This window comes from Amblyraja radiata, chromosome 8 (assembly GCF_010909765.2).
Source record: "Amblyraja radiata isolate CabotCenter1 chromosome 8, sAmbRad1.1.pri, whole genome shotgun sequence".
Taxonomy (NCBI): Eukaryota; Metazoa; Chordata; class Chondrichthyes; order Rajiformes; family Rajidae; genus Amblyraja; species Amblyraja radiata.
Window position 1 is genome coordinate 17,208,359 of NC_045963.1, and position 27,577 is coordinate 17,235,935.

The 27,577-nt window shown below is 41.8% G+C and overlaps 1 protein-coding gene across 5 annotated transcripts; it reads left to right on the forward strand.

Annotated features, from left to right (window-relative positions):
• The first annotated feature begins 474 nt into the window (after positions 1-474).
• Positions 475-26,959, forward strand: taf1a (TATA-box binding protein associated factor, RNA polymerase I subunit A). Of its 5 annotated transcripts, XM_033025283.1 has the most exons (12): positions 475-534; positions 686-835; positions 6,914-7,092; positions 10,709-10,878; positions 12,010-12,123; positions 13,507-13,705; positions 15,515-15,642; positions 17,488-17,646; positions 19,983-20,049; positions 20,190-20,313; positions 22,620-22,774; positions 25,987-26,959. In XM_033025283.1, the coding sequence occupies exons 3-12, from the start codon at positions 6,966-6,968 to the stop codon at positions 26,100-26,102; spliced, it is 1,359 nt and encodes a 452-aa protein (XP_032881174.1). In that variant the 5' UTR covers positions 475-534; positions 686-835; positions 6,914-6,965; the 3' UTR covers positions 26,103-26,959. The 5 variants fall into 5 exon arrangements, with proteins under 5 accessions (XP_032881174.1, XP_032881175.1, XP_032881176.1 ...); XM_033025284.1 differs by lacking the exon at positions 475-534 and having other exon boundaries at positions 564-859; XM_033025285.1 differs by lacking the exon at positions 475-534 and having other exon boundaries at positions 564-859; positions 6,932-7,092.
• Positions 26,960-27,577: the final 618 nt, after the last annotated feature.

The following is a 27,577-nucleotide window of genomic DNA, read 5'->3' on the forward strand; positions in this document are numbered from 1 at the left end:
TCAATGTGCGCAAATTATCTGATATATTTGTTAGTGTTGCAATCAAAGAGCCTGTAGGATCTTTGCCACTATACTTCAAAAGTATTTCATTGGATCGATGCTTAGGGTGCCGATTTCATCGCGAACACGTGCAGTCTGAAGCAAAGATCCTATAGGATCTTTGGTCTGAAGAAGGGTCTCGACCCGAAATATCACCTATTCCATTTCTCCAGTGATGCTGTGATCCGCTGAGTTACTGCAGCTTTTTGAGTCTATCTTCGGTTTAAATCAACATCTGCAGTTTCTTCCTACACTGTATTAGTGTATTTCCTTTTTAATGTTGAGTGAAATGTACAGTGTTCGCTCTTGAAAACAAACGTAGAATTCCACGTGTTTAGTTGGGGTTCTGTGAGAATTAATTTAAAATACCACCCCTACCCCCAGCACTTGGCAGGTCTAATCTTTGTACTAACCCCTTTGTGAGCTGAATGATGCAAGTCGTGCCAGCACTAAACAGGAGGTGGCGACTGTGCTGCAGAAATTCACTATCAGGAAGTATTAAATAAACTGCAATTCCAAGCTCCTTGTATTCTGTGTGGGGTAGCGGAGGAAGAGTAAACCAGAGAATGCATGCTTGAGTTACCATTGCCGTTGTTCAATGGACAAAGTATAGGATTTGAAGTGTTTTTTTAATAGTAATATTTAGGGTACACGCAGTGACTCCGGAAGCAGTTTCAGTCTGCATGTTGGAACGTGGCCCGGGAGCTGCCGCAGACGGGACAGGAGACTGGAGACTTGGACATCAGGACACGAGGGATCTCTGCAGCTCTCCCTCACCCTCTGCACAACACCAGGGGTAACAGGACGGAGTCTAAACGCGGTATAAGTTCCTCGAGAACTTGCTATATTTAAATATAATCAAAAAGGGACTACAGTTGCTGGTTATTACCAAAGGTAGACACAAAAACGGTGCAATATCTCAGCGGAGTTACTCCAGCATTTAGTGTCTGTCTTTGTTATATAAATTGACTGATTCCTTTGAAAGTCGAATGATTATGACTTCGTAACTTAACAAGTCATATGAGATTTGGCCCATCGATTTTTACTCCGTCATTCAATCATAGCGGATCTATTTTTCCCTCTACCCCATTCTCCTGCCTTCTCCCCTTAACCCTTCACACTGTTACTAATCAATAATCTGTCAATCTCTGCTTTTAAAATAGCGTTTTGCAATGAAAAAATTTAAATGGAGAAAAATTCACGGGGTATTCCCGTTATTGTACTGGATATATAAGGATGATCTGAGGTGGTGGAAGGTATGGAAACAGTCTGGTCAGTCTTGGTGTTTTGGCTCCACATAACCTAGTGTTGTAGAGTCATACAACACGGTAACTGGCCCAACTTGCCCATGCTGACCAAGATGCCCCATCTACACCAGCCCCACCTGCCTGCTTTTGGCCTATACCCCTCTAAACCTTTCCTATCCATGTACTTGTCCAAATATTTTAAACGTCATAGTATCTGCATCAAATTCCTCCTCTGCCAGGTCGTTCCATAAACTCACCACCCTCTATTTACATTTTTACTCACTCATCTTAAACCAACGTCCTCTGATTCTTTATTCCCCCCGACCCTGGGTAAAAAGCTCTGCATTTACCGTACCTGTCCCCATCATGATCTAATACGCCTCTATTAGATTACTCCTCATCCGCCTGCACTTCACAATATAGTCATAGCCTGCCCAACCTCTCCCTGTAGCTCAGCCCCTCAATTCCTGGCTGCATCCTTGTAAATGTTTATCTGTACTCTTTTCAGTTTAACAACATTCTTCCTATAGCAGGATGACCAACACCGAACACATGACTCCAAATGTGGTCTTGTACAACTGTAACATAACATCCCAACGTTTATACTCAATACTCTAACTAATGAAGGGTAAATTACTGTAACATTCTTGGCCACCCCTTTCTACCTGTGATGCCAATTTCAGAGAACTATGTACCTATAATTCTGAAACCCTCTGCTCTACAACACTCCCCAAAGCCCTGTCATTTACTGGGGTTTAATTTTCCTTGGTTTAAACCTTGGTTTAATTTTCCAAAAAGCAGTACCTCACACATATCTGCATTAAACTCCATTAGTCATTCTTCAGCCCACTTGCTCAGCTGATCAAAATACTGATCAATTTCCTTCAACTTTTTTTAACCTTGTGAAATATATTACCAAAAACAAAACGCCAGGCAATACTGCCCAACCTAGCTAATGATTTATAGCATTTATCGGCTCAGTGAAGACATTTAAGTACAACCACCAACCTTTTTCCACAGCGTGTTTGTGCTCACTTCGTCTATGAGACCTTCAAACCTGTTTGTTGCACTGAAGAAAGACATAAAAAGCGGGAGTAACTCAGCGATTAGGCAGACAATGGACAATAGGTGCAGGAGTAGGCCATTCGGCCCTTTGTGCCAGCACCGCCATTCAATGTGATCATGGCTGATCACCCCCAATCAGTACCTCGTTCCTGCCTTCTCTCCACATCCCCTGACTCCGCTTCCTTTAAGAGCCCTATCTAGCTCTCTCTTGAAAGTATCCAGAGAACCGGCCTCCACCGCCCTCTGAGGCAGATAATTCCATAGACTCACAACTCTCTGTGATAAAAGGTGTTTCCTCATCTCCGTTCTAAATGGCTTACCCCTTATTCTTAAACTGTGGGCCCTGGTTCTGGACCCCCAACATCAGGAACATGTTTCCTGCCTCTAGCATGTCCAATCTCTTAATAATCTTATATGTTTCAATAAGATTCCCGCTCATCCATCTGGGAATTAACCTTGTAAACCTATGCTGCACTCCCTCAATAGCAAGAATGGCCTTCCTCAAATTAGGGGACCAAAACTGCACACAATACTCCAGGTGTGGTCTCACTATGGCCCTACACAACTGCAGAAGGACCTCTTTGCTCCTATACTCAACTCCTCTTGTTATAAAGGCCAACATGCCATTTGCTTTCTTTACTGCCTGCTGTACCTGCATGCTTACTTTCATAGACTGATGAACAAGGACCCCTAGATCCCATTGTACTTCCCCTTTAACAACTTGACACCATTTAGATAATAATCTGCCGTCATGTTTTTGCTTCCAGTGGATAACCTCACATTTATCCACATTAAACTGCATCTGCCCACTCACCCAACCTGTCCAAGTCACCCTGCATTTTCATAGCATCCTCCTCACAGTTCACACTGCCACCCAGCTTTGTGTCATCTGCAAATTTGCTAATGTTACTTTGAATCCCTTCATTTAAATCATTGATGTATATTGTAAATTGACATTTCAGGTCAAGACATCCCTGCCTAATGAAGGGACTCGATCTGAAACGTCACCTATTCCTTTTCTCCAGAGATGCTGCCTGACCCGCTGAGTTACTCCAGCTTTTTATGTCTTTCTTCAGTGCAACAAACAGGCTTGAATGTCTTTTTGTGTCTACAGTGTAAACCAGTATCTGTTGTTCCTCTGTTGACTTTGTAGCTTTGTTTTGACAGTAGGCTTTGGGAGAGCTGGGAATGGGAGGGGAAGGAGGGAGAAAGCAAGGGCTACCTGAAATTGGAGAAGCGAATGTTCATACTGTTGGGGTGTAAACTACCCAAGCGAAATATGAGGTGCTGTTCCTCCAATTTGCGCTGGGCCTCACTCTGGCCATGGAGGTGGCCCAGGACAGAAAGGTCGGATTCGGAATGAGAGGAGGAGTTGAAGTGCTGAGCCACCGGGAGATCAGGTTGGTTATTGCGAACTGAGTGGAGGTTTTTTGCGAAGCGATCGCCAAGCCTGCGCTTGGTCTCACCGAGGTTGATCATACGCTGAATAATCCAACCACATTGTTGTTTGGAAGTGGAAAGAAATAATAGAAATTGCATTCATTGCAACGTGTAAAAAGAGTTGAAATATTGTATTGTAATTTTGCTGCATGTCATTGTGGCATATATCATGTCTTGATTGGTGAATATGTTTAGTTTGTGACTTTATTTGAAGCAGAAATAATATGTGAATAATTCTGACTGGTAACTACACGCTTCGTCCGAGTACATTATCGCGCGCGCCATGCAAGCCGTCTTAGATGACCACCTAAACTCATTTGGCAACCTAAAAAGCTGCGTAGGTTGCCCGGCTAGCAACAGAGAAAACAATTTAAGTGAGAGCTCTGGGCAACTTCCCTGCTGGTGCTGTGCTCCTATTTGCATTCAGCCGAGAGAACTAATGAATCCTCGGTATAATATCTTGCTTTTGAAAGATTGTACCATCCACTATAATAAATAACATTTGAAGTAGTTCAGCTGATGAAACTGATCTGTATTTGGAGTGCAGTTGATGAGCTTCCCTGCTGTGTTCCACCAGGTGCTCCAGCTCTTCAGTTTGGTTCTTGCCTCTTCTAATACTCTCTCAGGGAACCTGGAAAGACAGGGGAACAAAACTGCCTCGTCTGGAGAGCAGTTTTTATTTTTCTCTTCACATTCGGTTTTCACCCTAAACAACCAAGAAAATATTTTGGTGCCTTTTATCTCTCTTTGCAAGCTCAGAACCCAGACTTATGTCGGTATTTATTTGCCAGTTGCATCCAAATACTCAGCAGTAACAGCTTTGCAGAGTTGCCAAGTAGTACGGATTTTCGGTATTTTGTACGGAAATGCGATAAGAATACGAATGTACGGATTTGCTTTGTAAAATACGGATTTTTTAAAAATCGGCCCGACTTCCTGTTTCATCTATCTGCTTAAAAAATGCAAGGATATAAAAAGTCATACCGTAAAGGGGCTGTCCCACTTTCACGACCTAATTGACGACCTCTGCCGAGTTTGCCCTTGACTCATACTCAGCAGTATGGTCGTAGGAGGTCGTAGGTAGGTCGTGATGCTAGTCGTAGGTACTCGTGGCATCAAGTAGGTCGGGGCGTTTTTCTAGGCCGATGAAAAATGTCCACAAGTACAAAAGGTCGTGAATTAGGTCGTGAAAGTGGGATAGGCCCTTAACTATAAAAATTATAGCAGATTAAATCTATTAGTATTTTAAATTTCAAGATCTGGATGAATATTTTTGTACGCTTTGATCAGCCTGTCCTGCTATGGGTATAAACAGTGCTGTCAGTTTAGCTGTGGGAATTTAAACGAACAGCGCTATGGGTTCTAATTTTAGCACCACCAGCTGGAGCAATATTGCCTTTACACATAGCGCTATGGGCTTTACGCATAGCGCTATGTCCGCAGCGCTATGGGTCACAGACTGTTCGGGGAAGGAGGGAGGAAATAAGAGAGGGAGGGAGAAAAAAAGGAAGGAGAGAGGGAGGGAAAGGGGAGGGAAGGCGAGAGGGAGGGAGAGGGAGGGAAAGAGAGGAAGGAGGGAGGGAGGCTTCCAAAAATGGCTTCTACATCATCATCTGGTGCTAAAAGCAGGAAGCAGCCGTTCATATATAAGTATACATAGAGATGGCAATGAATGCACTGTCAAGTAAGGTGTGTAGAAGACATGTCAATTGGTATGACATGGGTATGACCGCACATAAAAACTTTTTTTCAGCAAAATGGCACCGCGTAAAAATACTGATTTCCTCAGCAAAATACTGATTTTCAGGTACTAGAATACTGAAATGCTCTGACAAAACTTGGCAGCTCTGGCTTTGTATTATCAGTCCATAGTTGCCCCGGAACTGGGGAGACTGTTGGAGAGTTGACCGCAATAAGTCGCGTCCTGATTAGACTGGGTTAGGATAGTTTTTCTTTCTTTCGCTTGTCCATGAGACTCGGATTTATTTGATTGAGTCTCTGGTAATTCATGAAAGTTACAAAGTCTGGGGGATTATTGGAGAAAACTCTCAGTTGAACTTGGGCTTGTGGGTAGGCGTTGGTATGGGAGAGTATGGATAAGCAAAGTATTTAAGAAGGAACTGCAGATGCGGGAAAATCGAAGGTACACAAAAAAGCTGGAGAAACTCAGCGGGTGCAGCAGCATCTATGGAGCGAAGGAAAAAGGCAACGTTTCGGCCCGAAACGTTGCCTTTTTCCTTCGCTCCATAGATGCTGCTGCACCCGCTGAGTTTCTCCAGCTTTTTTGTGTACCTTGGATATGCAAAGTTACTGGTTGCTGTTCTCCCATCAGGGCAGGATCTGATGGCATTTAGCATGCACTGAGGCAGCACTGTGAAGTGCCACTGTGGTAGAGCTTCTGTCTCCCAGCGCCAGAGACAAGGTTTCGATCCCGACCTCAGGTGCTGTACGCGTGGAGTTTGCACGTTCTCCCTGTGACCACGTGTGTTTCCTCCGGGCGCTCTGGTCTCCTTCCACATCTCAAAGATGTATGGTTTGGAGGTTATAGGCCTCTATAAAATTGCCCCTAGTAAATAGGGAGTGGATGAGAAAGTGGGAGAACAGAACTAGTGCGAACAGGTAATTGATGGTCGGCATGGACTCGGTGGGCCAAAGGGCCTGTTTCCATGATGTTTCTCTAAACTAAACATGCAGCATGTAACCAAGTAATGCTGGTGGGGCAGCTTGGCTGCTAATTTATTGAGTAGTTCTGCGTCTTGCTTCGTATTGGATGTAGGGAGTGTTTCTCAGCCCACAACCAAGCATGCCGAAGTAGTATCACTTCATATTTGTAAGATGTAGGTGTAGTGTAGATATTGAGGTTTCAGTGATACGCATTAACTTGTTTTAACATTAAGCTGCGTGTAAATAGCTATGAGCGTTTGGTGTATTTTTTCCTCTTCCAAAACGGTGTTAGATCCTTAGATTAATCTATATGAAAAAAATGTTTTGTTACTGTCTGTATATTTTCATGCAACTGATTCCATTGGGTTGGTGAATTGGGAACAATTCAGAGTCCAATCGTGCCTTTTGCTGATCATTACTTGGTTTATGACCTAACATTGAGTACCTACTAATTACAGGTAACGTCCAACTTCCAGGTTATCTTAGCTTCGCTTCGTTGATGAGCAGAAGATGGATGATGAGATTGAAGAGTTTGTAGCAGAAAGGGATTATTATCTTGCATTGGAGCAAGCTTATACCAACAGTTCCCGTCCAGAAATATATTTGCATCTGCCTGCAAGTGTTCTTCGGTTTCAAAGTATGACCATCTCAGTAATTAGCAATGTTACAAAATTTTGAGATTTTAAAAATCAAGTCTGTAATTTATCCCATCAGATAAAGCATAAAAATAAGTTTAATTTGACACCTAATTCACTTTCATATCTCAAGTATTTAAAAAGTTATGGCCATTTTCATACTGGGAAATGAGCATCTTGTTCCCTATTGATTTTCTATGGACATAACAAAAAAGCTGTGATCGTGAACAGTCAAAAGCCCATAACTTTCTTAAAAATTAAGAGAACTGAATGAAATTTTCAGTTATCATAGATTGAAGCATTCTGAAACAAATATAAAATAATCTTACTTGGATGACCTGAAATTAAAGCATATAATTAGTTAGTTACCTAATTGTAGCTAATTTCAGACTTCAATTACTAGATCTAAACATCTATCCATTTCTTAATAAATGATTAACATTTTTAAATAGCCTAAATGTCCAAATAATATTCACAAATAATTCACAATAAAACATGATTTTAAAATCTCATTTACATTAATTTATAGGCCAAATGGAAGGAATTTAGTGTTCAATTGCTGTAAATAAATGCCCATTTAAATCAGCTTTCCAGTGGGTCCCTGTGGAACGCGCTGGTTTAGAACGTTCACATTGCGGTAGATTTGTGCCTCAAATGCCCAGAAAAATACTGCGCGATATAATGGGCCCAAATTGAGCTACTCGCAATATTAAACTTTGTATAAAGGGATCTTTAGAAGCCCTTTTTAATGTAAAAATATACAACCTAACTTCAGCTGTCTGCTTTATGAGACCCTGCGGTTGCTGGTGTTCGCGGGTTTAGAGACTGATTTTTAAACTACTATAACTATTATTCAAGGCCTTTAAACCTAATAATAGCTTTTGCGACGGGGTCTTCCAGCGATTTTTCGTTAATAATTAACTAGGCTGAACATTTTCGATTTGAACAGCCTAGAGAAAATCGCGTTTTAAACCCGCCCCCTCTAAACGGCGCCAAAATCGCGCACACCCACAACGGCAGATTTTCAAAGACGCTTCAGGTACGCTTTGCAACATACCTACAGTAATCTATTAATATTTTGCTGCTTTATAATTTGATTCACTCTTTGTTTGTGCAAGTCTGTGTGTGTGTTGGTGAAAATATATGTGCATGTGCTTATATATACACACACATATATACATATATATATACACACACACACACACACATATATGTAGCTATGTTACAAAATTTTAAGATTTAAAAAATCAAGTCTGCAATTTATCCCATCAGATAAAGCATAAAAAGAAGTTTAATTTGACACCTAATTCACTTTCATATCTCAAGTATTAAAAAAATTATAGCCATTTTCATACTCGGAAATTAGCATCTTGTTCCCTATTGATTTTCTATGGACATAACAAAAACGCTGTGATCGTGGACAGTCAAAAGCCCATACCTTTCTTAAAAATTAAGGGAACTGAATGACATTTTCAGTTATCATAGATTGAAGCATTCTGAAACAAATATAAAATAATCTTACTTGGATGACCTGAAATTAAAGCATATAATTAGTTAGTTACCCAATTGTAGCTAATTTCAAACTTCAATTACTAGATCTAAACATCTATCCATTTCTTAATAAATGATTAACATTTTTAAATAGCCAAAGTGTCCAAATAATATTCACAAATAATTCACAATAAAACATGATTTTTAAATCTCATTTACATTAATTTATAGGCCAAATGGAAGGAATTTAATGTTCAATTGCTGTAAATTAAAGTCCATTTAAATCAGCTTTCTAGTGGGATCCTGTGAACGCGCTTGTTTAGAACGTTCACATTGCGGTAGATTTGTGCCCTCAAATGCCCAGAAAAATACTGCGGGATATAATGGGATCCAAATTAGCTACTCGCAACATTAAATTTTGTAGAAAGGGCTTAAGAAGCCCTTTTTAACGTAAAAATAAACAGCCTACCTTCCATTTTCCCCTGTATGAGATCCGACCCGTTGTCGGCGGTCTCGGGTTTAGAGGTTAATTTTTAACCTACTATAACAAGTAAAGAAAGCCCTTAAAACTAAAAATAGCTCCAGCTACGGAATCTTCCAGCGATTTTTCGTTAATAATTAACTAGGCTGAAAAACCTCGATTTGAACAGCCTAGGGGAAATCGTGTTTTAAACCCGCCCCCCTCTAAACGGCGCCAAAATCGCGCACACGGGCTGGGACAGATTTTCAGCGATCTTCAGGTAGGCTTTGCAACATACCTAATATATGCATACATATATACATGCATACACACATATATACATACATACACACACTAGACCAAGTGGGACCCGTTGGGTCCAGTCCCCTCAACGAGCGGTTGTGGGGGGGCAGCGGCCTGCGGCATCACACACACTAACCACAGTCCACACACACACTAACCACCCCCCACACACACACTAACCCCCCCCCACACACACACTAACCTCCCCCCACACACACACACTAACCACTCCCCACACACACACACACACACTAACCATCCCCCTTGATATTATATTAATATTATTCATTGGCTCCTTTTACCCCATCCCCACCCTATCCACTGATGCATAGCCCCCAACTCGCAGGTGGGTCGAGAGAGGGAGGGGGGTTGAGAGAGAGGGCAGAGAGAGAGAGAGAGGAGACAGACAGACAGAGAGGAGCAGAAAGAGAAAGAGAGGAGGGGGGGGAAGAGGAGGAGGGGGGGAAGAAGAGGAGGAGGGGGGGAAGAAGAGGAGGAGGGGGGGAAGAAGAGGAGGAGGGGGGGGGAAGAAGAGGAGGAGGAGGAGGGGGGGGGGGGGGGAGAGGGACCCGAACCAAGACGGTTCAGACCTGAGACGGTACATGAATATCATAGATAGACACAGAATGCTGGAGTACCTCAGCAGGACAGGCAGCATCTTGGAGAAACGGAGTAGGTAACGTTTCGGGTCGAGACCATTTTGAAGAACCCATCTCGACCCAAAACATCACCCATTCCTTTTCTCCAGAGATGCTGCCTGACCCGGTGAGTTACTCCAGCATTCTGTCTTATCTTCCGTGTAAACCAGCATCTGCAGTTCCTTCCTATACGTTAATATCGTCATTGATTCCTCACCAACTACTTAGAAATCACAAAGTTCCTTGTGCAAGTGCACAAGATAAAAACTTGGCAGTATTTCCAGCATTTAGTTGAAAATCACCAAATTACATTTCATCATTTAGGATTAACTAGATAATTCTCTAATTTCCTACACTGCTTTTATGGTGCTCAATAAGTGGAAGTGTTGTAAGCAAACAAAATCCGCAGTTCTGATTCTTTTTGATATAATTTTACATTTTGTAGCTTTAAGTTGAACAGTTCCTGTAAAAACTGGAAGGTTATTGCAGCAAAAGTGTTTCTGTGTGATCTCTGTGCAATGATCCAGTGAGCAAACCGGCATTGACGCTAAGCATGAAAAATATCTGAGCCCCAAAAATGTAACAATGCAATAAATATCAGCTTATTGTAGGAATCTAATGTAAGAAATTATTGGTATCAACAGTAAAATTCAGTTGCTTGCTTTAAGCTCTGTGTTAAGCTCTCAAAAAGGCACTGCCGTTTTTAAACACATTTCCAATATGCAGGAATCACAGATGGAAAAGAGAGTGGCTTCCGAAGAACAGCCAATGCCTGCCTGAAGCGGATTTGCAAAGCTGTGCTACACCATGACTGGCAGACGGCAGCAGAACTGATGACAAACTATTTCCAGACCTTAGAAGACTCCTCACCTAGAAGTCAATCTTCTGCCTGTGAGGTAAAGAGCACCCAGGAACATTATGAAAATTGAACCACCCTAGTAGCCTGCCAGCAATTTAAATGTGTGCTGTCTCTGAGGTAGACCTGGAAATGTGTCTCCTGGATGTCAACTGCTTGCTAATCACCTTAATGGGTCTGTCCCACTTAGGCGACTTTTTAGGCGACTGCAGGAGACTATGCAGTCGCCACATGTTCTCAGGTAGTTTCCGGGGAGTCGCCCTCATGGTCGTGAGGAGTTCCTGAATTCTGGGAACTCGTCGCGGCCTCATTATGGTCGCCGCGGATTTTTCACCATGTTAGTGGCGACTAGAATGAAGCCGCCATGGAGAGTAGCGAGAATTCTCGTGCCGTAGTTGGGTCGCCAGGAGGTCGAAGGTTCTCATAGGTTGTAGCCGGTGCTGACCGGTGAATTTCATTGGCTCATTGGGGGGGGAAAACGTACGCAGTAGTTTTCAGAACCAAGGATAACCGACCGGTAATGTTAAATGTCCGCCGAGCTTCACAGCCGTGTATCTCTGGCTTCTTAAATGGTGTTTCCACTCCTTCTCCCTCCTTTCCCCCCCCATCCCCTTTTAATGGACTTGCCGTACACTGTGCTCGAGCCGTCTTAATTACAGCGCCAACCTTCCTGTTCATCGCGGTGTGTGTGTCTGTATCACATTGGCTTTGCACCGTGTGAATTTCACTCACACAGCGCTTGCCCTGTCCCCCGCCTGCATAAGGCGGATGTGAGAGCATACAGTGAGGAGAGGTGGTTTGCGTAAGTGAAAACTGTTTCTAGGAATGCAGCCCATGGGGGTTACACCATTTGTTATCTTAATCAAATTTTTTTTGGAAAGTTTTCAGTTATTTAAAGGGAATTGATAGCCTTACTATCTCTGGCTGTATTAATTTGTGGTTTTCATAAATAACTTGTTTGTGGGATTGATGTGCCACTAGAGTGTAAGCTAGTGTTATACCTAGTGTATAAATTGAGCTACAGCTTGGAATTGCGGCTTTTGCTTCCTTGCATTGAACACCTTGTTACTATTTTTGAAAGCTTTGATGTTTGTAATTAAGACTTCAGTAAAGGGAGCCTTTTTTCTGATAGTTTGCATCTGATTAATTGTGCTCCCTGGTGATACTTTAGGCAATTTGGAGGCTGGGCACCACAATACTACAGCATCATCCCAACAGCTCTACCGACAACGTTGAGTCATTTGTTAGAAAAATAAAACTCGTTGGCGTGAACCATTACCTGAAGGTAACAACAATAAAACTGTGGATTAATACACCATCATTCTTGATTGTACAAAGAAAAAACGCTTTTGTGATTAATTTCAATGTTTCTAAATGTCCTGACTATATCCGTGGCAATCCGTATTTCTAAATTAGCATGTGTCACCGATTACTTCTATCTCAATGTGTATGCATATTTGGTTGGGACTGTAGTCTTTCTTGGTTTAAAGTCATATGGTATAAAGCTGGCTAATGGGACAAGCCCAGGACGCCAACTTCGTCAGCATGGACAAGTAGGGCTGAAGGGCCTGTTTCCGTGCTATATATTGAAAATAGGTGCAGGAGTAGGCCATTCGGCCCTTCGAGCCAGCACCGCCAATCAATATGATCATGGCTGATCATCCAAAATCAGTACCCCCGTTCCTGCTTTCTCCCCATATCCCTTGATTCCGTTAGCCCTAAGAGCTATATCTAACTCTCCCTTGAATACATCCAGTGAATTGACCTCCACGGCCTTCTGTGGCAGAGAATTCAAGTCCAAGTCAAGTCAAGTTTATTCGTCACATACACATACGAGATGTGCAGTGAAATGAAAAGTGGCAATGCTCGCGGAGTTTGTGCAAAAAGACAAACAAACAAACAACCAAACAAACTACAAACAGAATCACATATTCTTTTACATATTAAATATTGTGGGCGGAAGGAAAATGGTTCAGTAAAGTAAGTCCCTGGTGAGATAGGAGTTTACAGTCCGAATGGCCTCTGGGAAGAAACTCCTTCTCAACCTCTCTGTTCTCACAGCATGGCAACGGAGGCGTTTGCCTGACCGTAGCAGCTGGAACAGTCCGTTGCAGGGGTGGAAGGGGTCTCCCATGATTTTATTGGCTCTGGAGTTGCACCTCCTGATGTATAGCCTGCAGGGGGGCGAGTGAAGTTCCATAGTGCGTTCGTAGTTTTCCTCATCTCAGTCCTAAATGGCCTACCCCTTATTCTTAAACTGTGACCCCTGTTTCTGGACTCCCCCAACATGGGGAACATTTTTCCTGCATCTAGCATGTCCAATCCCTTATGAATTTTATATGTTACAATAATATACCCTCTCATCCTTCTAAATTACAGTGAATATAAGCTCGGTCGATCCATTTTTTCATCATAAATTCCACCATCACAGAAGATGTCTATGATTGGTCTCTAGCTCCTGCACTCAACTTATGTTGAAAGTTTATTTACCTAATGGCAGTAACCAGTAACATGAGCATTGACTGAACTTGTGTTGATCTGGAAGGCACCGACCTTAGTGGCTGTTTTGAGTCGCTAAGACATCCAGTGAATTGGTGCATAGCTGGGCGATGAGCCCACCCTGCTGCATAAAATCAACGTAATTTCTCCTGTTGATTCTGTTCCGTAGGCTTGTTTGGAGCATGCGATCCACCTGCTGTGTAGTGGCAAGATGGATGAAGCCTACAGGGAACTGTCACTAGCTGAAACTTGGCGATATGGAGCAAAAACAGCAGCTCAGCAAGATGTGCTTAAACTTATCCAGGGCTACAGGGCATTGCTCGATTATTACACATGGGCTAAAAAGAATCGTGCTCTTCATGAAAGGGGTAGGTGACATTTATGGGGGCATAAGTGTTGTGCTTTCTTCTGTTTCGGATGAGAATCGCAGGGGATCCTGTAGTTGGAGTTTGCATTAGCACCAAATGCATGAAGTTTTCCAGGTAGTGGAGCAAATTGTGATATGATCTAACTGTATTTAATGTCAGGGCTTGAATTACATTGTGTCTGCGGTGGCACAGGGGCGCAGTAGTAGAGTCGCTGCCCTGCTGCACCAGAGCTCGATCCTAACTACGGGTGCTATCTGGGCAGAGTTTGTATGTTCTCTCTGTGACCGCGTGGATTTTCCCTGGGTGCGCTCGTTTCCTCCCACATCTCAAAGATGTGCAAGTTTGTAGGTTAATTGGCTTCTGTAAATTGTCCCTAGTGTGTAGGATAGAACTAGTGTACGGGTGATTGTTGGCCGGCATGGACATGGTGGGCCAAAGGACCCATATCCATGCTGTATCTCTAAACTAAACCGTGTTTGGTTACTGCAGGTAACCCGTTTGACTGCTGGCAGTCTGCCAGGCTTTCATCAATGTGTAAAGGCAAGGAGGGGTAGGATTGGGGAGGGAGAGATGAGACTTGGTTTGGAAAGCCTGGAAATGCTGATGAAGTCCGCTGGTGGTAGGAATTGCTTAAGTAGCTAGAGGTAGGAGTGGTCCTATTTCCTTGGGTGCAGGAATGGTGCTGACAAAACTGATGCATGTAGCAGTCAGCAGTCCTTGCTTACCTGCTGGCAAGGAAAGCAAATCTGAGGGCAAATATGGACACTGTAATGATTGTTTAAAAGCTGATCTAGTTACCACCTGATGTGGTGAGAGTGTCTAATGAGAATTTTACATTTTTAACATCCTTCCCAAAACAGGACCTTTCTTTTCCGCTAATATGTTTCTTCGTGTAAATAGTTTATATTGCTGACTGGAACTGAACTGACCCCATGTTTGGAGGTTATTAGCCGTGTTAGTGTACTGCGCCAATCCTGTTCAATGTTACAGACCAGGTCAAGTAGAGTTCATCTTATTCACAAGTACGTGAGGTGCAGCTACAATGAAAATGTTGCTGGCAGCAGCGTCGCAGGTACATCGACTCAGACAGCGCACGAAAGAATAAATCAGGCCTAAATTATACGTTCATTACACACATTCTACAAGAACAGTCCAAAAAAAAACCCCAGACTTTATGCAAACCTATACAATTGGAAAAAGTCCACAATCGTGCAAAAGATGATCTGTAGAGTTATTTTACCAGGATAGCATTAGGGTTGTGCAGGTTGGTTCAAGAACCTGATAGATATAGAATAGCAGCTGTTCCTGAACCAGGTGGTGCAGGAATTCAGACCTTTGTGCGTCTTGCCTTGAGATGAGGGCATCGCCTGGATGGTGGGGATCCTCAATTATAAATGCCATCACTTTAGGCAGTGCTTCATGTAGATACTTTGGTTGGTGGGGGTGCTATCCACCATGGCAAGGACAATTCAATATCTTCTTACTTGTCCTAACTGATTTTTTCCACTTCCTAACACATTGACCATGCTTTCCTGCTGTGTCACCATTGTACAACTCTGTATTTTTTCTATCTGTACTAATATCTTCTTTTCCCAACTTTGTCCCATTGTCACTGTAGTTCCATAAATAATCATTGTTAACTATTTTCCCCACGCTCCATAACAACGTGCTTTTCCTGTGTGAAATGTTGGCGTGGAATTTTGTCTGATCATAGGGGGAATGATATTTGTGTTTTAACACTGCAGCGTAATTCCGAGTTGCCTACTTTTGTTGTTCCCCAAGAAATAATTGTTTCTGCTCTAAATCAAGCTAATGACGCAGTCGATTCAACTACAGAGCAAGAAATGCACAAGTATTTCCGACAAGCCTCTTTTGGTCTGCGTGGGGCTGTTCAAAATGCTGGCGTGTGGGACCCCTTTATACTCAGCTACGTCAATGTAAGTTTCAGCATGTTTGCGGCTCAAAAAATCATCTTGTTAATTAATAGGTGTATGAAAATATTTAAATGTTTTCTCAGTGTTACTCTCTATCAGGGTTAAATAGAACCATTGAAATGATGTCTGAAGAAGGGTCTCGACCTGAAACGGCACTCATTCCTTCTCTCCAGAGATGTTGCCTGTTCCGCTGAGTTTTCTCCAACATTTTGTGTCTATCTTCAGTGAAAACCAGCATCTGCAGTTGCTTCCTACACATTGAAATGATGTGATTAGTAAATTGTTCTGTATTAGGACAGTAAACTCTGGGTGCTTTGGGTGCAGATTTACTGTTGCCTTTCCCTAGGTCACAATAGTGACGACATTTTGAAGGGAAGGTCGTAACGAGTGAGATGATTTGGGCTGACCTGGATTCTCAAAAACTGCATTAAGGGTTTCAGCCCGAAACGTCGCCTATTTCCTTCGCTCCATAGATGCTGCTGCACCCGCTGAGTTTCTCCAGCATTTTTGTCTACCTTCAATTTTCCAGCATCTGCAGTTCCTTCTTAAACATTAAATCCAGCATGTTCCTTAGTTCAACCATATAATAATGGGCTTACCGAGTGCTTGAGAAATCTGCTGTTTCAGAAAGTTACTGTTATATCAATTTTGTGCATTTTTATCAAATCAGCCTAAAGGAAATCCTGGTTAAATTGACGAGGGGAACTTTTGCCTCAAGTGCTCTGAATTTTTAAACGCTTGTTTTGTGTGTATGTGTCCACTAGATGGTGCTCCTGAGGTACATTAAAACATAAGCAATCTGATAAGTTTCAACGCATGATGATTTTCTGATGAACGGACTTGTTCCTGAAACATGAACTCTTTTTCTAAAGAGGCTGTCAGATCTGCTGAGAGTTTTAATTTTAGATTTCCAACGTATGTTTTTTTTTTATGTGTAGGAAGGAACTGCAGATGCTGGTTTAAAGCGAAGATAGACACATAATGCTGGAGTAACTCACTGGGTCAGGCAACATCTCTGGAGAAAAGGAATGGGTGATGTTTCGGGTCGAGATGGATTCTTCAGAATGGTCTTGACCCAAAACTTCACCTATTCCTTTTTTGCTAAGATGCTGCTTGTCTCCACTGAGGTACTCCAGCATTCTGTGTCTATGATATTAATGTAGTTTGTCTACCATAGTAAGATTTAAAGGGAATACATTTTGTGCAAGATAAAATCCAGTATAGTCCTTTTTTTAAAATGCTTTATTTATTTTGGTTACTAGTGCATTTGTGCAGTATTCGACTCCTGGTGGACTCAATGACAACCTAGCAAAATAGATCATGGGGAAAACAAATGTTTAGATTTTAATATGCTGATGACACAAAGATCAAGCAGTATTGCCTCACCTACTTAATCAAAATGGCCTAATTCTACTCCTATCACTTATGCCCTTATGAAAGAGTACATTATTCTGGTAATGAGCCCAATTTTGTAAACATTACAAAATTGGTAAGTGATGGCACAGTGGCGTAATGGTAGAGTTGCTGCCTTGCAGCGCTGGAGACCCGGGTTTGATCCTGATTATGGGTCTGTACATAGTTTGTACGTTCTCCCTGTAACCCGCGGTGGGTTTTCTCCGGGAATTCCGGTTTCGCCCCCACACTCCAAAGACATACAGGTTTGTAGGTTAATTGGCTTAGTAAAATTGTAAATTGTCCCTAGTGTGTGTAAGATAGTGTTAATGTGCGGCGATCACTGGTCGGGCACTGGCGCGGACTCGGTGGGCCGCAGGGCCTGTTTCCGCGCTGTATCTCTAAACTAAACTAAATTATTTTCAGCAGTCAGTAACGTGTTACTTTTTATTTCAGCTGCTTGACTTCTATGATGGTTTTGAGGAAGCTCTGAAGGTGCTGAATGATTATGCTTACGATAGCAGATTCCCTCCAAATCCAAACGCTCATGTGTACTTGTATGAATTCCTGAAGAGACACGGCAGCCCACCTAAGAAGCTGATGAAAGTACTGAGGGTAAGATTCATGTATCCAAGTGCTTCAATGCACTCCATTAGTAGCAGCAGGGCCTGATTCATTTCATCTATGTCTAGTTTTCTTTTGGTACAAAAGCAATGTTTTACTTTTTTCACAGGCTTTGTGTTGAGTGTACAAGTGCATTCTTGCTGACCTTTTGCTCTCTCCTGCTTGTCTATGAGTAGCATTTATCTGTAAACTTTTGAACATTGATTTTAGCTTGCTTCCATGCAATAGCCATCCTGTCCTGCTTGCAGTCGAAGCTACTGACCACTGGAACATAGATTAATACGGTACAGGAATAGGTCCTTCGGTACACATTGTCCTTGCTAAACATGATGCCGAATTAAACTAATCTCTGCTTGCATATGATTCATACCCCTCCATTCCTTGCACATTCCCACCCCTACCTAAAAGCCATGTAAACCTCATTATCGTACCTGACTCCCCGGCCACTCCCAGCAGCACATTCCAGACACCCAGCACTCAATATGTGAAACAAAACTTGTCCCGCACATCTTCTTTAACCTTTGTCCCTCTCACCTTAAAAATTATGCCCTCAAATCCTCTCATTGCCACCCTGGGGTAAAGTTCTGATGCCTTATCCATGCCTCTCAGAATTTTATATATTTCTCTCTGGTTTAATTTAGTTTATTGTAACAGGTATCGAGTTTTATGTTGCGTGCTGTCCAGTCAACAGAAAGACAATATATGATTGCAATCGAGCCATTTACAGTGTATACATGGTAAGGGAATAAAGTTTAGTGCAAGGTAAAGCCAGCAAAGTCCAATCGAGGATAGTGCGAGGGTCACTAAAGAGGTAGATAGTAGTTCAGCACTGGGCTCTGGTGCCTCCTCCTGCTTCAAGTTTTGTTTGTAGGCAGGGAGCAGAAGCACAGCTAGGTGATCACATTCTTGAACAGTAGGTATTTTTTATTGATGTGTAGCAGTGGTTGAGGGTGCTCTGGCCTCCTGGTGGGACAAGAGACATGCTGGTAGTACTTTGGTAGCATGACCCTGAGGTTGGCTTGATTGAAGTCTCCAACTGCGACCACCAGGGCTTCGGAGTGTTCTGTCTCAAGTCTATTAATAATGGACAACAGGAGCAAGCTTAACATCTATGAGGAGGGGTGTAGACTGATCTATCTTCCACCCCTGATGTCCCACGAGGGAATGGCCAGATAGGACCGGGATTTACTTATAGTTCCTTACTGTTTATATTGGTTATTTTGCTCAGATTGTGAATTGGCATGGTCTTCACTTGATGATTTAGGTCAACCCTAGACCAATCTTGACTGCAAACATTGTGTGAGAATACCAGTGCATTATTTGTCAATCTTTATTTCAACAATTAGGATTATTTTTAATAGTTCCTCTGAACTCTTTTGGAAACATCAGGAACTGCAGATTCTGGTTTACAAAAAAACCCCACAAAAGTGCTGGAGGAACTCACACGGCATCTCTGGAGGTCATGGATAGGCTGTGTTTTGGTTGGGTTCCCTTTTCAGATCTGAAGAATGGTCCTGACCCAAAACGTCGCCTAACCATGTCCTTCAGAGATGCTGCCTGACCCACTGAGTTACTACAGTACTTTGTGTTTCTTTTTGGTCTGTTTTGGAGGTTGACTATTGTATCTGCTTGTGCTCGAAGGCTAGCAGTTCAAGCCAGGTTTACTTTTGTTACCACAAGCTAAAAATGCTAAAAGCTGTATGTTATATTATTTAATAGAGTAATACTGCACATATAGTGTAAATTGAAGCAATTAATTCCAATGGCCACCTGTGGTGAAAATAGCTGTTATTTAAGGGGCAATGTTGTTTGATTACCACAGGGAAGCTACATGGAAACATTTTTTTTCCGACAACTTTTTTTCTGTCAGTTTTCAAAGTAACTTGTATGTCGTTCTCTAGTTCCTGATAAAAATTGAATTAGAACCAATTGTGCCAGCGTAATGCAAATGGTGTTCCCTATTTCTTCGATCGGATTAAATCCAACTTGCATTGTGGAAACATGCGTTCTAGATTACCTGCGACTGTTTCTAATAATAACATTCATTTTTGTGTGGAAGATGGACACAAAATGCTGGAGTAACTCAGCGGGATAGTCAGCATCTCTGGAGAGAAGGAATGGGTGACCTTTCCGGTCGAGACTTCTTCAAACTCAATTTTTGTGTCTGAAGAAGGGTTAACTTTTTGTGTCTGAAGAAGCTTTGGTTAACTTCAAAATGGATTGTAGAAGTGAAAATTAGAGGAATATTGCGTGCCCCATGTTGGGTTCTGTTGTGACCTGTTACCAACTTGCGGTTGGTTTGCTAAATGTTGCTGTTGCCTTTGCAGATATTATATCATCTGGTTCCTTCTCATGAACTGATGTTAGAATTTATTTCGCTGCTCCTGAAGTCAAGTAAGTGGATGCCATTTATACTCGCTTAGTGGCTGAGAGTGTGTGTTCTTTTACAGACTGCAGTGATGTTTCATGTTGCATATAATTGGGTTAACATCGGTAAAGTCAAGGCTATTTCTTGAAATATTGGTCCTTTTCAGAAAGAAATCGTCACCATAATGAAGCACTGAGTGTTCTCTTCTGCTTGCTGGATTTCCCCACTTGGAAAGGAGACCGTAGCACATGGAAACATTTACATAAGCAAGTGAAGAAAGCTATAGCCCAGTATGTAACCTTGCAAAACATTGTGCATTTTTCTATTATATTGTAATTTTTCTATTATGCAATCACTGTATTGTCAGATCTGTCAAATTGCTGCAGAGATAGAAGGGGGGGGGGGGGGAGGGGGGGTACACCTTAGTAAAAACCTTGATGTATGAGTATTGGCTAAAATGTCATCAGGATATCCATACCAATGCTGAGCTCTCTCTGGTACTCTTCATTTCGATTTCTTTTTTTAAGCTGCAGGCAAGAGTTTTTTAAAGGAGTGTATGTAACCACTCTTTCCATTATCTTACTACAGTCTCTAACACCATTATTACTGAATTTTAAGGTCATTAGTGGGGAGCAGAATTAGGCCATTCGGCCCATCCAGTCTACTCTGCCATCCATTCTACTCTGACATTCTGACTGATCTATCTCTCCTTCCTAACGCCATTCTCCTGCCTTCTCTCCTTTGCCCCTGACATCGTGCTAATCAAGAATCTATCTCCGCCTTAAAAAATATCCACTGATAGCTTCCCCTGCCTTCTGTGGCAAAGAATTCCACAGATTCACCACCTTCTGACTAAAGATATTCCTCCTCATCTCCTTCCTAAAGGAACGTCCTTTAATTCTGGGGCTGTGACCTCTGGTCCCAGATTCTTCTACTAGTGGAAACATCCTCTCCACACCCACTCTATCCAAGCCTTTCACTATTCTGTACGTTTCAATGAGATCCCCCTCATTCTTCTAAATTCCAGCGAGTACAGGCCCAGTGCCGTCAAACGCTCACCATATGTTAGATCATACGCTCATCATAAGCATAAATGTATTACCAAATGAAAGTTCACGTTTTAGTTATTTCCCTTGAAAGCTGTGAGCGGCTGGCGTGGCAGACAGTTGAAAGACTATTTTATGCTTTCAATGGAAATCTGAAACTTTCCAGTTGCTACATAGAGCCTTGTTTCTAATATACTAAATGATGCGAAATGCTGCAACATTGAAGATAGTTCATGAATGCTTTGAACCAAATCCTGCTGAGCAAGTTCTGTCTTCTGGGCAATAATATGAAGAAGTGTCTATAAAATATTCATATCTTCCTTGGCTTCTGATCCTACTATTTCTTATCTTCGTGATACAGTAACAATATCGCCCATTCCATGTTCTCACTGAGATCTATATTTAAAAAAACTTGCATACCTGGACATGTAGGTTTCTGTTTCATCGTTGGATGTTGTTGATTAGATATCTCTGTGATATCTAAAATGGGTGAAATGGAGTATTAGAGGCAACATGTACATGGGCCTAGAATTGGATACAGGGAAATAATTTTGGAGATCTTCTTGCGTATGGCGTGCACAGCCTAAAGTTGTCGGACAACTTGTTCTATTTGATCTTATTTGATTGTGCACGCCGGGTTGATTGCATTTGTCGAAACAGGGCGGACCACGTGAAGGTTGCAATCTCCCACCCCATTTTGGAGGTAAAGGTATCTTTATAATCTGATATTGAAATCCTTGTGAAATTTGCTGCTGTAGTCTTTGGCTTTTAACAATTGTTGATGATGACGGGAAATAAATAATGTCATTAGGAATTTTAAATGAACTACACAACCATTCAATCTGAAAGACCTCTTGTTTCTGGGAAATAAATTAGTTGTTTTAAATGTGACCGGATAAGTAAGAGCATGATTGTGGCCATTTTTATTAGTTTAGGGTAATGAAATTGCACATTTGAGATGACTGGTGCTGCTGCAACTTCAGCCAAGTGCACTTTTAGTACAGAAGTGGAATCTGCCAACCATTGAAAATCAAATGAATCTTTCCTGTTAATGTATCAATATGAAAGGCTTTGCGATATTGTACACAAATTTACATAAATGGTAGTTAATCTTGTTTATGCCGTGCTTCTTACTGACAAAAAAAAAGATTTTCGTGAGTTATGCCTAGTTCTCATTCACAACTGCTCGGATCTAGGTTGGCGTGAAAGTGTCTTTCTGATTTTGTCAGCAACAAAACTACTGCTGAGCCAAACCAACACCTGAGACAAGTGTGTTTCATAGCTCGAGACCTGTATGCTTCATGCTTCGCTGTAGCTATAAGGCAACAATCTTCAGAATAACAATGTACCTGTTTTTTAATCTACCTGCAGTCATTAGTTTGCTTACCGAAGGGTAATTTAAACCAATTGTTGTTTACCCTGGAGGTTGCCATCAATTCACTTTATTCAATTCACTATTATTGAATAAAATCTCTGAAATTTTCTGAAGTTGTGTTCTAATGGTTGACCACATTCAAATATGGCTATATCCTTTTCCCATTTCTTTTTAGGGGTCACTCAGACTGGATCAAGGAGCAGTGGGAGCCGCGACAAGATTGGTGGCCTGCCTTTCATTTCAGCAAGTATCGTGCACTTAAGGATTTTGACGAAACTGAAAACTATGCTTACAGGAAAGCAACGATTGCAGGAATCCTAATGGGCAAAGGTAAGTCATAAGGTCATAAGTGATAGGAGCAGAATGGGCCATTTGGCCCATCAAGACTACTCCTCCATTCAATCATGGGTGATCTATCTCTCCCTCCTAACCACATTCTCCTGCCTTCTCCCCATAACCACTGACACCTGTACTAATCAAGAATCTATCTATCTCTGTCTCAAAGTCTGCCTTTAAGTCAGAGCTTGACAGAGCCAAGTGGGCTTTTAAAGGGCTGCTTCAAACAATTGGAAACTTTGAACAATACAACAAGGTATGAAGGTATTTTTTTAAATTGTTCAGCATTTACCGTCTAGGTATATAGTTTGTTTAATTTGACGTTTAAAAGTGTTACGTGTGAAAGCGAATTGTACTAATTCTCCAGGATTTTCTTCCCACTTGATTAGTTCTGAATTCTGCACCTCGAATGAGAACTAATCAGCCTAACATGAAGCGAAAGCTAAAGACTAGTTTAAATTTTAGATATTAAAAAAAAACATGATTTCTTTTAAAGTTGATTACTGTACTCCAGTGAAAGTAGCAAAAGGTTTGATGTAACTCATCGGAGCTGGACTGAACCCTTGCACCTATTTTCTTTTGCAATAAATCCTCCTCTAGCTTTATTAATAAAAATTCACTTTGTTTTCACTTTTAAGTATGTTTTTAGTATGATTTATTGGGTTAATGGCAGATGAGGAGAAATAATCAAGTAGGCCAGGTTTTGCAGAATTCAGCCCCTCTATCTGTGCTCACCAAGTCTGGTTACAGAGGATTTATCGTTCTGGCCTAAAGCATTCGGGGTCGGGCACTGACTGGCAGCATGTTCTTGGCTGTGCATTGAGAAGGCCCCACTCCCTCAAATGCCTTTGAAAGTTGACAGCCCCTGAAACTGCCTCCAACGTTACCAGCTGAAAACGCTGTGTGATTTTAGGTATTTTAACATCACTGGCAGGCAGAGAGATTTTTTAACTATTAATATTTATTACAAGATTTGAATGCAGTGATATAATTTAAAAAATATCTGAACAGGAAAATTAATGAATGCTTAATCTCATTCTGCCTTGTATTCCCACTGAAATCATTGTTGTCTTGGATCCGATGCCAGTTTTATCCATTTCTCCTCCCTTTGGTTCGGCATGTGACAAATATCACCAAGCCCATGGTTACAATATTCTTTCTGGTGTGCAAGAGTTGGTTTTTGTACATACACCGGGTTTTATTTTGCAAGTGGCATGGACAAAATAGGAATTTGGTAGTAACTGAGGTAGAAAGCAAACAAATACTTGGGCAACATGCATGGAAAGATAAATAGTTTCCATGAATGCTATTCTGCTGCTTAATGTTTCTATCAACTCATGGCATTATCACATCTGTATCTACCTCCATCCCTGACACTGCCTTGCAGGCACCTACAACTCCGTGTAATAAAAAAAAAAATTGCCCCACTAATTACTTTTAAACTTTCCTCCTCCAGCCTCCAGTTCTTGACTCTTCCGCCCGAGGAAAAGGATTCCGACTGTCTACCCTATCCATGCTTCATAGTTTTATAAATATCTATCTGGTCTCCACCTCAGCCTCAGGCGTTCCAGAAAGTACATTCCCACAAGCCCTGCCAATGAAATGGTCTAGGTAATCGCTGACACATGGAAAAGCCACCAACAGTGAAGCTTTTGGAAAGATTTTGAATCCCCTGATATTTCAGAAGTCCAGTAAACCCTTGTTTTTATGGAACTCTTTATAACTGAGTTTGGTTATAGTGACGGACATACCGGCCTTCACCGCCAGGCCAACCCCGGCCCACACCGCCTCCCCGGCTGCTTCCTGGCTGGACTTACTGACATTCCCCACCACCGCCCGTCCACACAGTGTCCTCGGTCGCTTCAAGGCGCCGACTCTTACCTGTACTCGAGCCTCCCCCATGGGCCACGACCAATGACACCGACCGTCCTCGCCTCAATATCCCTGGATTCTAGGCCCAGTTCCAGACCGAGAGTCTGAGCAAGGGTCTTGACCCAAAATACCACCCATCCATGTTGTCCAGAGATGCTGCCTGACCTGCTGCGTCACTCCAGATCTTTGTGTCCTTTTGTGTATTACCCAACAACTGCAGTTACTTGTTTTTCCTACTTGTACAATGATAATCCCTTACATAGTTAGCATGGCCAATTGGTAAAAATGACTTCATTCCCCCAGGACAGTTATAACGACGAATTACTGTATTCAAATGTCATTCTAGAAAAAAAAGTTTACTTCGGTTACTTCCCATATTCCAAAAATATGCAAGTTTGTAGGTTAATTGGCTTCTGTAAATTGACCCTAGCATATTGGATGGAACTATTGTATGGGTGATTGCTGGTCTATATTTCCCAGGCTTTTCCTTGCAGCCCTTCTTAAATAGAGGCACATTATTGGACACCTCCAATCATGCGGTACCTCACCCAATGATTTGTATATCTCAGTCAGGACTCCTGCAATTTATTGTTTATCTTCCAACAGTGTCCTCTGATATGTCAGGTACTGTGGCGCTGTGGTAGAGTTTTAGCCTTACAACGTCAGAGACCCGGGTTTGATCCTGACTGGGTGTTGTGTGTACGAAGCCAGCCCAAAAGAAAAAACAGGCATTGCCCTTAGCTACGCAGTAAAAAATTTCAGGCAACCTAAATTTTCCTACTCTGGTGACAATCGATTATATGTCCTTGGGGTCAAAAGCCAGGTAATTCGCAACGTAAACTGACTACAGTTGGTCTCTACAGAGTTTGTACATTCTCCCTGTGACCACGTGAGTTTTTGCCGGGTGCTCCAGTTTCCTCCCACATTCCAAAGACGTATAGGTTTTTAGGTTAATTGGCTTTGGTAAAATTTGTAATTTGTCCCTAGTGTGTAGGATAGTGCTAGCGTACGGGGTGATCGCTGTTCGCTGCGTACTCGGTTGGCCGAAGATCCTGTTTCCGCGCAGTGTCACTAAAGTCTAACGTATTAAATCAGACTACTCTACCAAAAGTGTGGGGAATCTCAGCCTGCTCATGCTATGCCTTTGAGCTCAGTGCGATGTCTAACATTAAAACATTCTGGCAGCTGCAGCATGTCAGCAACTGCAGTACCCTCTCATTTATCTGAGCATGCACTGAATTCCTAAGTAAGTACATGCTAACATTTCAAGAGCACTGGCTAAACTCAGCCCAATGTTTCTAAGCTTTGCTGCTGTTTTTTGTCTCCCCATTAAGGCTGCAAATATTTCATCACCATTTACCAACTGGGACGTAAAGTTCAGAAAGTAAAACTGAAGAAAATGAGGCAATATGTAAAGGATCACAGCCTACTGCAGCTGAGCAGATGTTGACCTGAAGAAGTCTGTGTGTGTTGAGCAAATGCTAATAATTTTCTAACTTGTGCAATGCCTCTGTGAATTTAAGGACAGACGTGAGAGTACATTTCATTTTAATCCAGCTTCAACAAAGCTCAACATATTTTGCCAAAAAGAGAAAACTTGGAACTGACTCAGGGCAATTTTCCGAGGTTCTTTTCCGAGTTAGGATCGGAGGAAAAAGACGACAATAAGTCACAGAGTGATACAGTGTGGAAACGGGTTTATGGCCCAACTTGCCCACACCGGCCAACAATGTCCCAGCTACACTAGTCCCACTTGCCTGCACTCCAAACCTGTCCTATCCATGCACCTGTCTAGCTATCTCTTAAACGTTGGGCTAGTCCCAGCCACAACTACCCCCTCTGGCAGCTTGTTCCATACACCCACCACCCTTTGTGTGAAAAAGTTATCACTCGGATTCCTATTAAATCTTTTTCCCTTCACCTTGAAGCTATGTCCTCTAGTCCTCGATGCCCGTACTCTGGGCAAGAGACTCTGTACATCAACCTGATCTATTCCTTATGATTTTGTACACATGGTGAGATGGTGCAGAAAGGGTGAAGACAAGCTAACAACTGCGGGAACGTTGAGAAGTTTCGCACTGACTTGAGGCACTCATTGAGACAAACTTTGAACAATATTTTTCAAGGTGCCAGCGTTGTATACAAATATTAACGGTCTAAATATGTGGAAATATTGTGTTTTACGTATTTGAAAGAATTAAATGTGTCGTGGAATTTAAATATTTGTACTGTAATTTCTCCTTAAATTGTATAATATTGTCACTGAATCTCTGGGAGAGAAAAATCATTAATAAAACTGCTTGTCTGAAAAGAGCAGTCTTCATTCCCACCAAATGCCTGCTTTTCAGATTCAGATTCGGATTCAGATTCAACTTTAATTGTCATTGTCAGTGTACAGTACAGAGACAATGAAATGCAGTTAGCATCTCCCTGGAAGAGCGACATAGAATATGATTTCAATAAATGATTCCTTTATATAGTGAGGGCCAGTGGAAGCCTGGAGTCACATTGAAAGAGTAGCAATGTTACAAAATTTTGAGATTTAAAAAATCAAGTCTGCAATTTATCCCATCAGATAAAGCATAAAAAGAAGTTTAATTTGTCACCTAATTCACTTTCATATCTTCAGTATTAAAAATGTTATGGCCATTTTCATACTCGGAAATTAGCATCTTGTTCCCTATTGCTTTTCCATTGACTTAACACAAAAGCTGTGATTGAGGACAGTCAAATGGCCATAACTTTCTTAAAAATTAAGAGAACTAAAAGAAATGTTCAGTTATTATAGATTGAAGCATTCTGAAACAAATATGAAACAATCTTACTTAGATGATTTGAAATTAAAGCATATCATTAGTTAGTTACTTAATTGTAGCTAATTACAAAATTCAATTACTAGATCTAAACATCTATCAATTTCTTAAG